General features: G+C 32.8%; 2 protein-coding genes across 7 annotated transcripts; both read left to right on the top strand.

The window, feature by feature from the left end:
• Positions 1-844: 844 nt before the first annotated feature.
• Positions 845-10,102, top strand: LOC101496502 (zinc finger protein BRUTUS). 2 transcript variants are annotated; one of them, XM_004512854.4, is made up of 14 exons: positions 847-1,450; positions 2,189-2,407; positions 3,554-3,748; positions 3,884-4,239; positions 5,163-5,391; positions 5,755-5,923; positions 6,010-7,221; positions 7,311-7,482; positions 7,610-7,828; positions 7,903-8,040; positions 8,356-8,590; positions 8,731-8,790; positions 9,250-9,321; positions 9,511-10,102. In XM_004512854.4, exons 1-14 carry the CDS (start codon positions 1,145-1,147, stop codon positions 9,640-9,642), a joined length of 3,714 nt encoding a protein of 1,237 aa, XP_004512911.1. In that variant the 5' UTR covers positions 847-1,144; the 3' UTR covers positions 9,643-10,102. The 2 variants fall into 2 exon arrangements, with proteins under 2 accessions (XP_073220340.1, XP_004512911.1); XM_073364239.1 differs by lacking the exons at positions 8,731-8,790; positions 9,250-9,321; positions 9,511-10,102 and adding an exon at positions 8,122-8,230 and having other exon boundaries at positions 845-1,450; positions 8,356-8,492.
• A 1,461-nt stretch (positions 10,103-11,563) lies between these two features.
• LOC101496171 (uncharacterized) lies at positions 11,564-15,204 on the top strand. Of its 5 annotated transcripts, none has more exons than XR_012161504.1 (4): positions 11,564-12,276; positions 13,060-13,132; positions 13,242-13,327; positions 14,832-15,204. XR_012161504.1 is itself a non-coding variant. In XM_004512853.4 (3 exons), the coding sequence occupies exons 1-2, from the start codon at positions 11,731-11,733 to the stop codon at positions 13,129-13,131; spliced, it is 618 nt and encodes a 205-aa protein (XP_004512910.1). In that variant the 5' UTR covers positions 11,565-11,730; the 3' UTR covers position 13,132; positions 13,242-13,478. The 5 variants fall into 5 exon arrangements, 1 of the variants encoding a protein (XP_004512910.1); XR_012161503.1 differs by having other exon boundaries at positions 14,696-15,204; XR_001144639.3 differs by having other exon boundaries at positions 14,637-15,204.
• Positions 15,205-15,624: the final 420 nt, after the last annotated feature.

Below are 15,624 nucleotides of genomic sequence, written 5' to 3'. Positions count from 1 at the left end.
TTACCGTTGTTATTAGTTGATAAGGTATTTTTTTTACGTCAATTATGAATAAAATTCTAATAAAAATTTCATATAGCGTAAGCCAGGATAAATCATAAAAATATAATTTATATATATATATATATATATATTATATAAATAATATATATAATTAGGGGTAAATGTTATAAGAAAGAAAAATATATTATCATTATAAAATAATTTTATATTTATGTATAATATATGTTTATATGATAAGATGATTGATTTATATTAAACGACCGTATGCCATTTATACATGATTGTTTCACTCGAATGTTATTTATATCTCTATTTTTTAAAACATCAATGTAATAAGTTATAATTTATTAATAGTTTAAAAATTAAATTTCTAAAGACACTTATTAAGAAAAAAATAAAATAAAAAAATTCTTTTAATAAAAATTTCATCTTTTTTAATTTTAAAATATTAAATGCACAATTTCACATATTTAATTTTTTTAACTAATGAAGTAACCGCCACACCCTATTGAAAAAATTTCTATCACTTTTTATAAGATGTTTTTTTTTGAATTTTCAACTATGTTAATGATTTATGTTAGATGATAAAATTATAAAATCAACATCAATTATTAACAAAATAAATTAAAATGTCTTGGACAAATATAATATTATTTTATTTATATAAGAAACTATACCTACCATCTAAAACTCAAGTACACAATTATAACATATTAAAAACAAGAGAGATACTCTAATTTGAAAGAAGAGGGATACGTAACCCAAATATGACATAATAATCCTACGTGGCAATACTAGCCACGTAGCAATAACACATGTATAAAAACATCATCATAATCTTCGCTCACTCGCTCGCAGGTTGTCTTAAAAATCTTATCAAATTAGTATTTTTCATTTCAAACGAAATAGTAACAAACAATACCTTACTCTCACAATCTTCAATTCATTCACACAAATCTCACAACCCTCACACACACACAAAAAAAAAAAATACTCTCACCATTTTTTGGTAACAAACAAAATAAAAATCTCATCAAAACGACGACGAAGAATACTGAAAACCTAGACAGAGAAAATTTTCCGGGAAAATTAACATCCGAGAAGAAAATTCACCGAGAAAATAAGAAAAGAAAGAAAAAAAAGCATGGCGACGCCGTTAACGGGATTGCAACAACACATAGATGGCGGTGGCGGAGGTGTGGCGGTGCTGCCGAATCGCGTTTCTTCTTCTTCCTCCAATGGTGGCGGTGGATTCAACCGTTCCTCTTTATCGGAATCGCCAATTTTGATTTTCTCGTTTTTCCAGAAAGCGATTAGGAACGAGCTTGATGCGTTGCACCGATTAGCTATGGAGTTTGCTACCGGAGACGGTTCCGACATTCAACCTCTCTCCGAACGCTATCATTTTCTTAGGTCGATGTATAGACACCATTCCAATGCTGAAGATGAGGTTCTAGTTTTAGAATATGTTTCCTTGATTATTTTTTTTCCTGAATTTTTTTTTTGTTGAATTGTGAAATTGAGTTTTGTTTGTGTAGAATAATGAAGATTTTTATGCCCTATGATTTATTTAGTTGATAGCTTCAGAAATTTAGTTTGGGGAAGAACTTAGTTACTAGGAAGCACACACACGAACATTAGACACGACACTGATATGTCAACTCTGAAAATAAATTGAAAAGGTAAACTAATTGAATGCGTTGGTGTTGGACACTGGAACACACCTTTGCTCAGAAGTATCGGTGCCGCAGAGCTTAGTTAAGTTTAAGTGTTAAAATATTTTGAGATTGAAAAACTGTGCTATTTTTCTTGATCCAAGTGGTTTTGAGTTGAGTTTCTTTTTTCTGAAGGTTACTAAATGTAGTTATTAGTAATTAGGTAATGTGACATAAATTAATTCCATTTCTAGTTGAGGTGAATGGTTGGTCTATGTAGAAGAAAAATAATATGCAGAAGGAAACTATAGTATATAATTTTTTCCCAAGGGCCAAAAAAACTGCATGATTTGAGAAACCTTTTTGACACTTTTTTTAATCTCTTTTTTACTGTTTTGGGTTAGGTTTATGTCTTTCCTCTTGTTTTCTTTTTAATAAATTTTTAGCTTAAAAAATCATTAATGATTTAAAAAAAAGTGATTGGTCTATGCTCAATGGAGTCAATTCTAAAGGAAATCTGTTGTGGAATGTAGGTGATTTTTCCAGCTCTAGATAAGCGTGTGAAGAATGTAGCACAGACATATTCTCTTGAACACAAGGGTGAAAGTAATCTTTTTGACCATTTATTTGAGCTGTTAAACTCTTGGGTTGATAATGTTGATAATGATGAAAGTTTTCGAAGGGAGTTAGCTTCCTGCACAGGAGCTCTGCAGACGTCTGTTAACCAACACATGGCTAAAGAGCAGCAACAAGTAAGTTTATTCGATAAATCTTTAATTGATTTTTACGTTCACTTGGACTTTTGCAATAAGATTAATGCTTTTAGTTGGAGATAACAGAACAGCGACCTTTTTTTCTCCACCCTATAAGCTAAAAGTACTACTGTTAGTTGGTTATTGCAGACTGTGGTCTAATTCTGTGCGAAAAGTGTAAAAATTATATTTTCTGCTGTTGATGTATAATATACTTTGAATGCTTGATGTGTCAAATATTCTTGTTGTGATTATATCCGTTAACCCAACTCGTATTCTTCAACTAGTGGTTCAGCAAGAGCAATAATATAACATTTATTGTCTTTAAATTTAACAACTGCAGGGTTGTTAGTTTCTCTCGTAATCTTTCATTTGCTGGTATGATACAAGTGTTACAAACTACTAAAACTCATTATCATCTGTCCAAAACAAAAAAGTGTCTAGTCATATTGCAGAATGTGGACTAAGCCTCACTTTTGGTTGACGTGAGAGTACCATCTAGGAGAAAAACAATTCATGTAAACTTGTGCATGATTATGATAAAATTGATGAAAATTGTGCACGAGTCGCCAGAAATTTTGCTATAGACCAGGCTGAGACAGTAAGCCCGTATGAGGACTTGGCCTTTCAAGGGCCCATCAAGGACCACATGTTCTTAGGGGTGGAAGGTATATTCTAGGAAGGGAAAAAGGCAGTTAGGGAAGAATGAGGAGTGGGTGCTGTGCTGGCAGAGAGAGAAAAGGATTGTTGTTTTTAGGAGACGAAGGGCATCTTTGGAAGTAATCCTTTTGAGTAGTTATGGATAGAGAGCACTATCTCTATAGGAGTATCGCTCTGGACAGAAGGAAATATCTTCCTCTGTAATTCCTCATTTACATTCAATAATACATGCAATATTTTCCTCTATCTCATGTTTTGCTTGTGTCTGCCTTTCTCTGGTTCCTAGCAAATTTCAAACAATGATCCTATGTGGCATGCTTACATATATGTTCATGTCTAGGCTCCCTTAAGGGAGTTCACTCAATACATGTATCTCTTTATAAAGCGATGTCCTAAATAATATGTTGTAGTAAATGTGCCCTTAATTTTAAATGGCCAAAATCATTTTTTTATGTGTGATATCTTTTATTTATTGGATGATATCAGGTATTTCCGCTTCTTATCGAGAAGTTCTCTCTGGAGGAACAAGCATCTTTAGTTTGGCAGTTTCTTTGCAGTATTCCAGTGAATATGATGGCAGAATTTCTTCCATGGCTTTCTACATCCATATCACCCGATGAATCTCAGGATTTACGGAAGTGCTTAAGCAAGATAGTGCCAGAGGAAAAGCTTCTTCAAAAGGTATGGTTTTGAATGCTGCTTTAAACCATTGTTCTTTCCTTTTTATTTTTAATGCTACTTTAATGGTGGAAACAGAATTAATATACATACAATTTGTCGTGGTAATATATCTGATCATCTTCTTGCTTATTGAAGGTTATTTTCACCTGGATGGAAGGGCGAAGTAGTGCTAACACAGTTGAAAATTGTGTAGATCATTCTCAGGTTCAATGTAGTCCTAGTCCTTTAGCTCATCAGATTGGGAAAATAAAATGTGCATGTGAGTCCACTGTGTGTGGGAAAAGAAAACATTCTACATCTATTCTAGATGTGCCTGAGACAGTAGGTTCGCATCCTATAGATGAAATATTGCTCTGGCATAATGCTATAAAAAAAGAGTTAAATGAGTTAGCAGTGGAGACCAGAAAGATACAACACTCTGGAGATTTTACTAATCTGTCTGCTTTTAATGAAAGGTTGCAATTCATTGCAGAAGTTTTCATATTTCACAGGTATCACCTTAACTCGTTTTTACAATTCTGTGTTTTATAGAAGCATCTTATGTTTCTTCAATGAAACATATCCTTTTTCAGTTCTTTTAGGGTATATCTCTTTTGTTTGTTTTATACTTAATTTGCTTGTTACTTTTCCTCTGTTCATTTTTTACCCTTATAGGATCCCTATACTTGCAATTTTTGTTCTCAATTAGGAAAATAATTGATGGACAGCCAAAGAAGAAACACGAAGTAAAGAAAAATTGTTGGATGCACAGAATCTCTTGTTGCTCCTCTCTTTGTCCGACTAGTATATAAATTGCACAACTTGGATAATTACTAGTATAACATGAAGAATTTATTTGTTGCTTCCTTGTAGGATCAGTAATAATACTCAAATGAAAAAAGAAAAAAAAAATAGTAATTCACCCTAAAGGAGTGAGTGAGAAGTACTAGTGGTTGTTAAGCTTTCATAGAATGCAGGTTTAGTACTTTGCTTTCTAGAGGAACTTGTCATAATCTTTTTATTTTAATATCCCCCATATTTCTGTAGTACAAAATGATTCTTTTAAAAGATTGAAGTGTGATATTCTTTTAGATGCTATCTTCTGTATTTATTGTGTCAATTACATGAAATGGTAAAGAAATAAGTTGTCATGGAATGCTCATGATAATCTCTTGCTAAAGGTTCTTCTCATGATCCTTAATTAGTGTCCTATACGTAATAGAGAACAAAATGATAATTAAAAAAAGTGAGCTACTTTCTCAAATTCTGTCACTCCGTGTGACACTCATATCCCAAGAGTTTGGGAAAGTAGCTCACTTTTTTTAATCTCTTGAGAAAATGAACTATTATTTGAAAAGACAAGCTATATGTTCTTCTGAACATGTGACACTCATATCGACAAGGAATGATTAATTAATTATTTCTTTAAATGCAGTATTGCTGAGGACAAGGTTATATTTCCGGCTGTAGATGGAGAGTTTTCTTTCTTTCAAGAGCATGCTGAAGAAGAAAGCCAATTTCATGACTTCCGATCTTTGATTGAAAGTATTCTAAATGAAGAAGCAACATCTAGTTCGGAAGTTGAACTTTATTCCAAGTTGTGCTCACATGCTGATCATATAATGGAAACCATACAGAGGCATTTCCATAATGAAGAAGTTCAGGTGATTCTTCACAGCTCATGTAATGATTTTTCCAGTCAATTGCTAAAGGGAAATTTGAGTGTCTAAAGCAATGCAATGCTAATATTAATAATACAAAAGGATGATTGAAAAGGTTAAGGTTGGTGGGATATGAGTGTCATATGTTTAGAAGAACACCATAGCTTGTCTTGTCGAAGGTTGATAAATATGAGCATTTCTTGTATTAACTAGTAATAATATTATTTTGGTAGAGAAGTATGACATAGGATGTCCTTTAGTTCTTTATCCATAGTTGAATATTATGGCAAGTGTTTGACAAGAAAGCTGCGATGTCAATCTTCCCTTTTATCTATTTTTAACGTGAGTAATGTCTCACAACTTTAGGTTCTTCCACTTGCACGGAAGCACTTTAGCTTCAAAAGGCAACGTGAACTAGTGTATGAAAGCTTGTGCATGATGCCTTTGAAATTGATTGAGCGTGTCCTGCCATGGTTTGTTGGATCATTAACTGAAGACGAAGCAGAGATATTTCTGAAAAATATACAATCGGCAGGTTCTATGTCTATTTTGATTTGATTCTCGTTGAAAGAAATATATTTTTAAGTCTTCTTTATCTGACAATTTGCCAATCTGTTCCAGCTCCAGCAATGGATTCTGCTTTAGTCACACTCTTCTCTGGTTGGGCTTGCAAGGCTCGTAAAAATGGTCTTTGCTTGTTGTCAAATGGATCAGGGTTCTGTCCTGCTAAAAAAATTGTTCGGTCTTCTTGTACTTGTGCTTCTGCATTGTCTGGTAAAGGTTGCTCAGTATTAGTTGAATCAGATGGGACCCAAAGACCAGTAAAGCGGAACATACCGGAATTGCACAAAAATGGAGATGTCTCAAAAACACCAGACAATGAAAGTACCCAGAAATTATGTTGTGGAGCCCGGTCTTGTTGGGTGCCCGCTTTAGGGGTCAGCAGTAACAATTTGGGACTGAGTTCACTTTCTGCAGCCAAGTCCTTGCGGAGCTTCACCTCTTCTGCCCCATCTCTTAATTCTAGTCTTTTCATATGGGAAACAGACAGCAGCACGTGTGATTTTGGCGCTGCAGAAAGACCAATCGATACCATATTTCAATTCCATAAAGCTATACGCAAAGACTTGGAGTATTTAGATGTTGAATCTGGAAAGCTTTGTGATGGTGATGATACAACTATTCGGCAATTTACTGGAAGGTTCCGTCTTTTGTGGGGTTTATATAGAGCTCATAGTAATGCTGAAGATGATATAGTTTTTCCTGCGTTGGAATCCAAAGAGACACTTCATAATGTGAGCCATTCTTACACGCTGGACCATAAGCAGGAAGAAAAATTATTTGAAGATATTTCCTGCGTTCTCTCTGAGCTTTCTGTCCTTCATGAAGCATTGCAGAGAACCCATATCTCTGAAGATTTAAGTGATAGTAATTTGGGAGTTTCTGATGCCAATGATTGTGATGATATCAGAAAGTATAATGAGCTTGCAACTAAGCTTCAAGGGATGTGTAAATCTATACGAGTGACCCTGGATCAGCATATTTTCAGGGAAGAGCTTGAGCTCTGGCCATTGTTTGGAAAACATTTCACTGTGGAAGAACAAGACAAGATAGTTGGCCGGATCATTGGAACTACAGGTGCTGAAGTTCTCCAATCAATGTTACCATGGGTGACTTCTGCACTTACACAAGATGAACAGAACAAAATGATGGACACATGGAAACAAGCAACTAAGAATACAATGTTCAATGAATGGCTAACTGAAAGCTTGATAGAGAGTCCAGGATCTGTATCACAGACAGAAACTTCAGAACATAGCACTTCTCAAAGAGGTTTCTAATATACTTTGAGTTTCTTTCATGTTTTGTGGAAATCACATGATGGAAAATTAAAAAGTGTTGCTTGTTATGGTTTTGTATAGGTGCCGAATATCAAGAAAGCTTGAACCTGAATGATCAGATGTTTAAGCCGGGTTGGAAAGACATATTTCGGATGAATGAGAATGAACTTGAGTCAGAAATCCGGAAGGTTTATCGTGACTCAACCCTTGATCCAAGGAGAAAGGCATATCTGGTGCAGAATCTGATGACAAGGTTGATTCCAGTTTCCATAATTCTCCATTTTATATAATTATTATGATGTAATAAATGCATGTTCATTTGATAGAAGTTTAACCTATTGTCTTCAAGCTCTTTTTCACTTGTTATTTGTTCATTGTAGTCGCTGGATAGCCGCTCAACAGAAGTTACCTAAATCTCAATCTGGGGAATCATCTAATAAACAAATAGAAGGATGCTTACCTTCATTTCGAGACCCAGAGAAACAAGTATTTGGTTGTGAGCACTATAAGAGAAATTGCAAAGTTCGAGCTGCTTGTTGTGGCAAGTTTTATACATGCAGATTTTGTCACGACAATTCAAGTGATCACTCAATGGATAGGTAATGATTTTTAGATTTCTTAAAACTTTATAATGATGTGTATGTATTTCTAATTATCTGCTTGATAATTGCAGAAAAGCAACATTGGAAATGATGTGTATGGGCTGCCTGACTATACAGCCAGTTGGGCCCGTTTGCATGTCACCTTCATGTAATGGACTTTCAATGGCAAAGTACTACTGTAATATATGCAAATTTTTTGATGACGAAAGGTAGTTTTGGTTCTTACTTTAGAATTCAAAAGATTAGTATTAAAACCAATGTTTATTTTTTTTTGCTTTTTGTTATGTAAGAGGGCTAATACAGAATCCATGTCATGATATTAAGCATAGGCATCTGAGCTACGAACCCCTTCACTAATATCTCCTTTTTATAAAAACATAATCTAGTTCCAGACAAAAGGTTACTAACTTATTACAGCTTTCACTTTCTTCTTACTATCTTCATATGCATAATTTTCTTCTAGTTTCATTAATTTATTTTTCCATGTTCCTTTTGGCATTTAATTTGGCATCATTCTTCCTCAGGAATGTTTACCATTGCCCATTTTGCAATATATGCCGTGTTGGACAAGGGCTTGGCGTTGATTACTATCATTGTATGAAATGCAATTGTTGCGTGGGAATAAAATCAGTGATTCATAAGTGCCTCGAGAAAGGCTTAGAAATGAACTGCCCAATTTGCTGCGATGACCTGTTCACATCAAGTGCAACGGTCAGAGCTCTAGCTTGTGGACATTACATGCATTCATCTTGTTTTCAGGTATGCCACATCCATTTTAAGAAAAAGAAAATCTTGCAGTTGAACAATTTCTCTTTTATTTTCATTCTTCTCCTTCAAACAAAGTAATCTCACAGAATGTTTTGCATTCAATCTCATGCTTTGTTGTAAATATGTTTTAGGCATACACTTGCAGTCACTATACCTGTCCAATCTGCAGCAAGTCATTGGGAGATATGGCGGTAAGAACAAATTCTTTTATTTTTTTCTATATGAAGTCTAAAGTTTAAAAGCTATATTATTGCTAGCTAGGCATACAATTCTATGGATTTATTGATCCACTACATTTCTATGCATGTGTTGGCACACTATTGGAATTTGAGATAAGTGAAGTAATTAGGATGGCCCTGTTAAAAATTTCAATGCCTAAATTTTTTCAGGCAGGTCTAAGTAAACAAAAAGATAAACGACACAGTCAAATTTTGTCTATCTTTATATCCTTTCTTGTAATTTGTGAATTGGTGAGGCAGTTCCTTAGTGACTTATTGTTTTGGAGGTTCAGGTTTAATCTTATATTAAAGTAAAAAGCTACAGCATATCATAATTTACTGATGCTGCTTTTCAAGTGGAAATAGATTAATAGAGATGCTTATAGTTTCATGCCATAAATACAACACTTAGCTGTTTCTCTACCTATCCAGGTTTACTTTGGTATGCTTGATGCATTGTTGGCTGCTGAGCAGCTCCCTGAAGAGTACAGGGACCGCTATCAGGTATTACTTCTGTTTGTCTCTTCAATATTTATGTGGTCCCTATTAAATTACTTTAATGACCTGCAAATAATTTGTTTTTTCTCATAAACTCACATTAGTCATGACCAATGTCACTAAAATGAACCAGCTAAGTATTTCTATTTGGTGTTAGTTTTAGCAGTGACAATCATTTTTCTAATGGCAATGCAGGACATACTCTGCCATGACTGTGATCGAAAGGGAACTTCACACTTCCACTGGTTATATCATAAATGTGGATCTTGTGGCTCGTATAATACCCGGGTGATCAAGAATGAATCAACAAATTCTAGCTGCCCTTAATCTGCTTTTTGTTTTAAGTACAAAGTGTTTGTATATAATCCACGTTGAGTGTATTATTATTCTTCCGTCCGATGCCATCTTAGTAAGATTTCATCGAAACAACAAATTGGAGATTCAAGTGAACACGCGGTGGGACACAACGAATACGGAAACAAACACAAAATACTTGTATAGCCGATCCAATTTTCCTTCCCCAGGACCTGTTTCCGTTTCTTGTGATACATAATGCAAGTGAGTCACTTCCACTGAGATCTCTTTATGAGTTGTTTTCTCTTAAACCAGAGATAGATTCTATCCGAAAATGAGTAGTTCCGTAGTTGTCATGTATAGATAAACTTTCTTCCATTCTGTGAAAAAAGATAAGCATTCTTTCAATTCTCCTTTTGCAGTGGAGACTAATTGAGCTATGTTAGCTGCTGAGATTTTTCTATATATATACCAAATGATTTTAAGGAGCTTCCATTATTTGCAACACTATCATTTAAGCATGGTTATGTAATTGTTCTAATTATGATCGATGTAGATAGATACTACATTGTGATAGACTAATGAACTTGGGTTAAGTTTGACTGAAAAAGAGTTCGGTTCTAATAGTGTTGAGTTGTGGGATTGATCATAGATTCAAAATAAAAATATGCAACGTCGTGTAAATTTTAAATTTAAATCACAACTAGTTTTATATGTGATTTTAAATTTAATTCTGATTAAAGTTTAATATTTTCATGAATGCATTATGGATGGCATACGTTTTCAAATATATTTAAGTTCTTGGGTGAAAGTGATTAATCACTCAACTCAATTCACAAAACACGTCGACCAACAAACTGAACAGCGATTTCTCATAATGTTGAAAAATGGAAAGGAAATTCATATTTTTCATTTCTTTTCTGCATGTTTCATTTAGCCGAATCAACGTGAAAAACATGCATAATAATTTTACACTAATAATAGTCATAAATATCTAATAAATGCATTTTTAATTTACATTAGTAATAGTCACAGAAGATATCTAATAAATAAATTTTTAAAGAATTTTACAAATAGTAAGAATTTATAACTAAATGAATAATATCAGAGATACTTTTGAAAACTATGTTGATAGAGCTCTCCAATTTCAAAGACCAACACCGAAAACTTAAATGCAAATTTAAATCCTTCTGTTCACAATTTTGATCGTCTTCCATTTTTAAATCCAAAATTAGTCCATAATTTTTAAATATTTAGCAATTTTTGCTCTGCTGAATTTTTGTTGATGTATCATGTTAACTATTTATGTGAAATATAATTTGTTTAGATATTTTCATTTTGAATTTTACGTGAAACTAATTTTTTAGTATAAAAACGGTTTATATGGATAATATAGTTTTTTTTTTCCGCTCATTATCGTGTGGAGTCATTGATTCAAAATGCTGAGAAGATTTTATGAGTAATCAATTTTTTCTCTTGTAAGATTACATCTATAGTCTTTTAAATTTAATTTATTTTTTATTTTGGTCATTCATAGTCATTTATCTCATATGTCTCTCATACTAATCATTTAAAAAACATTCATCAAACTTTATAATCAATCTATACAGGTTAATTTTCTCTACAATAATTTAAATACATATATAGCCTTACAAACAAAGTAATAAAAATTTATCAATATATTGAATATATTTAACTTACATGCAAAGTAACTACATGCATAATTAATTATGAAGTAATTTATATTTTTATTAGAATGATATATACTGCTTAAAACTCAACAAACAACTACAAATCTTGAGTTGGAATATAAAACAAGATAATTACCCTAACAATATAATATTTATCTTAAATTAGACCTTACAAATAAATCATTTATATTTATTGCTGCATTTATTAGGTGATGTTAAAAGAATGAGTTTAATTTTTAGTTTCATATAAATTTTATTTGCCTAAATAAAATAACAGCAAATATTTAGACGAACGTTAAAGCGATCTGAGAAACTCTCTCTCTTTCTCTCTCAAACCTTTTCTTGTTGTTCTTCATTTTCTCTCTTAAAAAACAACAAAAAATGTGTAATTGAATAAAGTTGAACACATTGATGAAACATTAATGAATCAATGAACAAGAAAACAAGTATGGAACCAGAAAGATCAAAATCACTACACAACTTTTCATTACCATGTTTGAAATGGGGAACACAACGCTTACTCAGATGTGTTAACAATCACAATCAACAATCTTCAAAACTCAATTCACCCCAAAACAACAACAACCCAATTCCTCAAACCGACGAAACTGTTAACGCCGTTCGTGAAAGAATCATTGGGGATCTTAAAGTTGCTGCAAAAAAGCTTAAAGTTTCAATTTTTGAAGAAAATAATGGTGATGATGATGGTTCTAATATTAGGCCTTGGAATTTGAGAACAAGAAGAGCTGCGTGTAAAGCACCGATTGGGGATGAAGGGAGAAGGTTTTTTGATGTTGGCTCATCTTCACCTTCCTCTCTTGTCAAGAACAAAAAAATGGTTATGCTTGATGATAAAGTTAAATTTTCTGTTTCTCTTTCTAAGGAAGAGGTGGAACAAGATTTTTGGGCTTTGGTTGGTACTAGACCACCCAGAAGGCCCAAAAAGAGGCCCAGGATTGTTCAGAGACAATTGAATGTTAGTTACTTATCAAATATTTGTTATTTTATTTATGAAATCACTGTGTTCTGTCCAATAGATAGATATAGCGGAATTTGAACAAATTGTTATTGTTTTGAAATATGGTGTTTTGTACAAAGTGGTGGTCGTGGAATTTGAACAAACTGTTACTTTTTTGGGATGCGTGATTTATTGCACTACTTTGGTTATGCGGTGACTAAAATGGATTTTGTAGAATTGATTTTAGTTAAAAGTGAGTTGAATGTAAAGTGATATATGTTTGAATATCTTGAGGCAAAAGTGAGTTGAACAATAAATTTTAGTATAAAAATCACGTTTGGACTTAGAAGCTATAACTCCTAGCTTCAAGGTAGAATCAATTCATGAGGGAGAATGGTTTTGGTTCAATAGCACACAAACATGTCTGAATCAATTCTACACCTCTAAAATTGATTTTAGATTTTCCAAAAGTGCAACCAAATATGCACTAAGCAATTGTTTGGATTTATGTTTAGATTACCTTTGTTGTAGTGGAATTTGAATAGAGTTGTTATTGTTATACGATATGTAATTTTGTTTGTACAGTGTTGTCAAATAGAAAATAATGGTGCTATAGCATTGTAGCATAGCATAAATTTGAACAAATTAGTATTGTATGGGATCTATGATTGACAATACTGCATGAAATGATTGATATAGTGATCTCTGTTGGAGTTTAACATTTGTTTGTACTTTTGTTGATGTGAATCATGTCTCAAAAGTTGTGTTTATAAGTTGTTTTTGTGGTTTTTATTTTTGTAGACACTACTTCCTGGAATGTGGCTGGCAGAGGTAACTGCAGACTCATACAAAGTTTCTGAAGTTCCTGAATGAGGTGAAGTTTGTAGATTGTGTTTTTCAATGTCAATACAATTTAAGTTGTGATTGTGAATTTGGTCTATGATGAATAGAATTCATGACTTATAAGTGATTATGCAATGCAGGAGCTGAAATGAATGACAAAAATGGATTCTGGATGTCCCAAATCTTTTGCTTGGCGATTTCCTTCAACATTGTCAAATAAATAATGGTAATTTTCAAATCATCAATGTAAATCAAAAATTCAATTCAATAATAATCATGAAATTTTGCATTTGGTTATCTGAATGTTGTAGCTAGAAGATTTTATTGATTTAACTTTCTTTATTTGAAATTATTCTATTCACCTTCAAATTGTTAGAGTCCTATTGTCCCTGATTTTTGTATTTCTAACTTCTCAATTGTTTATTACTCCTATGTTGCTCACTCAAGAAAGTGAACAATCATTTTTTCGTGTCTTGTAGTAAGCAATGAAGTACACTGAACACGGCATTGACACTAATAGTAATTTGAACAATGGACGAAATTGAATTTTATTACGTGTGTTGGTGTTGATCACTGACACATGTCGGACACACCCTCAATCTGAAGTGTCTGTGCTATAGATGTAGTGATGTAGTAAGTCTTTGGTGTTCCACAAAATCGAAGGCGTCAAGTTGTTGGTCATCCACCATGCAACAAACATGTTATTTTTTTAGTAGAATTGCGATAAACTTTATTGAGTTCTTTCTTGTAGGCATTCTATAACTAGACTTCATAAAGCTCAGATTTCTTGTACTCCACTATTAATATGGTATTATGATGAATGAATTATTAAAACGTACAGAAATGTAATGGTATAATAAGCAAACAAAATGCAGGATAAAACTTGAGTCTTGTTCTTTAGGTTTTGTTTCTGTTGTTCACCAATTATAACATGTGATATAGATTAAATTTTTCAGTTAAATTTAAAATGGTTCTGTTTTATTTTATTCGATACATACATAGTCCGCATGTTGAATTATGATTGAAGAACAGTAAAAACAACACAAAAGAAACTGCACTATGATTTGGTTGACTTTGTTACTTGCAATAAGTTCCCAGTTAAAGATTGACAGTGTCATATCAAACTTGTCCACTTGTGCAACTAAATTTTCCATTCTGTATATGTTTGGAAGGGCGATGAGTTTGACAAAATCAGTGACACCATGATTTTGTTGTAGCTTTTGCCAAAATAATTGGGGGGGCTTACCGCGATTTGACTATTCACACTGCATATTTGGATAAAAATAGCTTATGAACATGTCATGTGAGATTAGCTGCAAATAAGCTAGCTATTTCAAATGCACCATTTCTCTTCTATTCTTGTATTTGGAGCATTCTATTAGTGTTGATTGCATCAGTTACAGGAAAACATGATCTCAGCAAATTGTATGAGTAATGTTGGATGTTTACCTTTAAATAAAATTGCATCATTACTGAAAAGTGAGTTGTTACTATGCTGCTATTAATTAGAGGTGAAACCATTATTCCTATTGCAGTTGCATTTGCATCTATTGCTGTGATAATTTTCCTGTCATTTGCACATTAACATAAACAGTGTATGCAAGTAGTTGGTGCGCAAGATTGTGTGAGTTTTGTAAACCTCGTGCTACCTTGTTCGATTCGATTCCTAATGATCAAAGAAAAAAATAAGCACATAAACAGATGATGTGGACTTGTTTGGTGGATTTCAGCCAATGTTTTAAAAACTGAACCGATCGGTACATGTGAATCGACACTGGCTATGATTTGGTTATTTGAGTGGTTCAATCACAGCTTCGCCTGTGGAATTCTTTCATCGCATAGATGCCTCTACTGCACTGGATTGGATTGTCCTAGCTTATGTTTGAATTGAAGGTGAGTTTGGCTAGCGAAATTAGTGTGATACTCTTAATCGTTGAAGTTCGAAATTCCTAAGTATAGCTTTTGTCAAAATCAAACATGGTGCTAGTGTTTGCGTTGAATTTGTCAAAATAGGTTTATTGAAAAGTTATCTATTTTCAATTAACAATCATGATTCTTGTACATCACTTTTCTTTAAAAGGGATTATCAACTTTTTTTTTTTTAACATTGTTGGATTTTTATTTCTCTTCCAAAGTAATGTATATCACAGTTTCCTGGAGAAAGTAGCTTCATGGTTTTTATAGTTTCTTGTTCCACCCAACAAAAAATAATTGTGCACTCATTCAATTTCCCTCCCTATTAATTATTTCAACCTTTAACGTAAAAATAATTAGGTAATTAGATGATAAAATTAGAGTGAATTCAAAATCCTTTGAAAATTGTACCCAAAAATAAATCCATTTAAAAAATCCAACTTGATCAATAATGTTGCTAATTATTGGAGCTAAATCGGACTCTAAATATTATAGAAAATTGCCAATAATAAATAAGTAAATGAAAAGTGTCAATAAATAAAGGATGACCTAAATATATATATTTTTTGGCTTGTTGTGGACTATATATTTTAACAAATAAGTGCTTCC

Source organism: Cicer arietinum, chromosome 8 (genome assembly GCF_000331145.2).
Source record: "Cicer arietinum cultivar CDC Frontier isolate Library 1 chromosome 8, Cicar.CDCFrontier_v2.0, whole genome shotgun sequence".
In the NCBI taxonomy this organism is placed as follows: domain Eukaryota; kingdom Viridiplantae; phylum Streptophyta; class Magnoliopsida; order Fabales; family Fabaceae; genus Cicer; species Cicer arietinum.
Note: the sequence above shows the minus strand (reverse complement) of the source record. Positions and strands in the feature narration are given on the sequence as shown.

Bases quoted from the DNA above. Each gene is read 5' to 3' on its own strand.
- LOC101496502 (XM_004512854.4), top strand. From the start codon at position 1,145: ATGGCGACGCCGTTAACGGGATTGCAACAACACATAGATGGCGGTGGC. The intron at 5,924-6,009 runs GTTCTATGTCTA...AATCTGTTCCAG, and splicing joins GAAAAATATACAATCGGCAG to CTCCAGCAATGGATTCTGCT. The intron at 7,222-7,310 runs GTTTCTAATATA...GGTTTTGTATAG, and splicing joins ACATAGCACTTCTCAAAGAG to GTGCCGAATATCAAGAAAGC.
- LOC101496171 (XM_004512853.4), top strand. From the start codon at position 11,731: ATGAACAAGAAAACAAGTATGGAACCAGAAAGATCAAAATCACTACAC. The intron at 12,277-13,059 runs GTTAGTTACTTA...TTATTTTTGTAG, and splicing joins TTGTTCAGAGACAATTGAAT to ACACTACTTCCTGGAATGTG.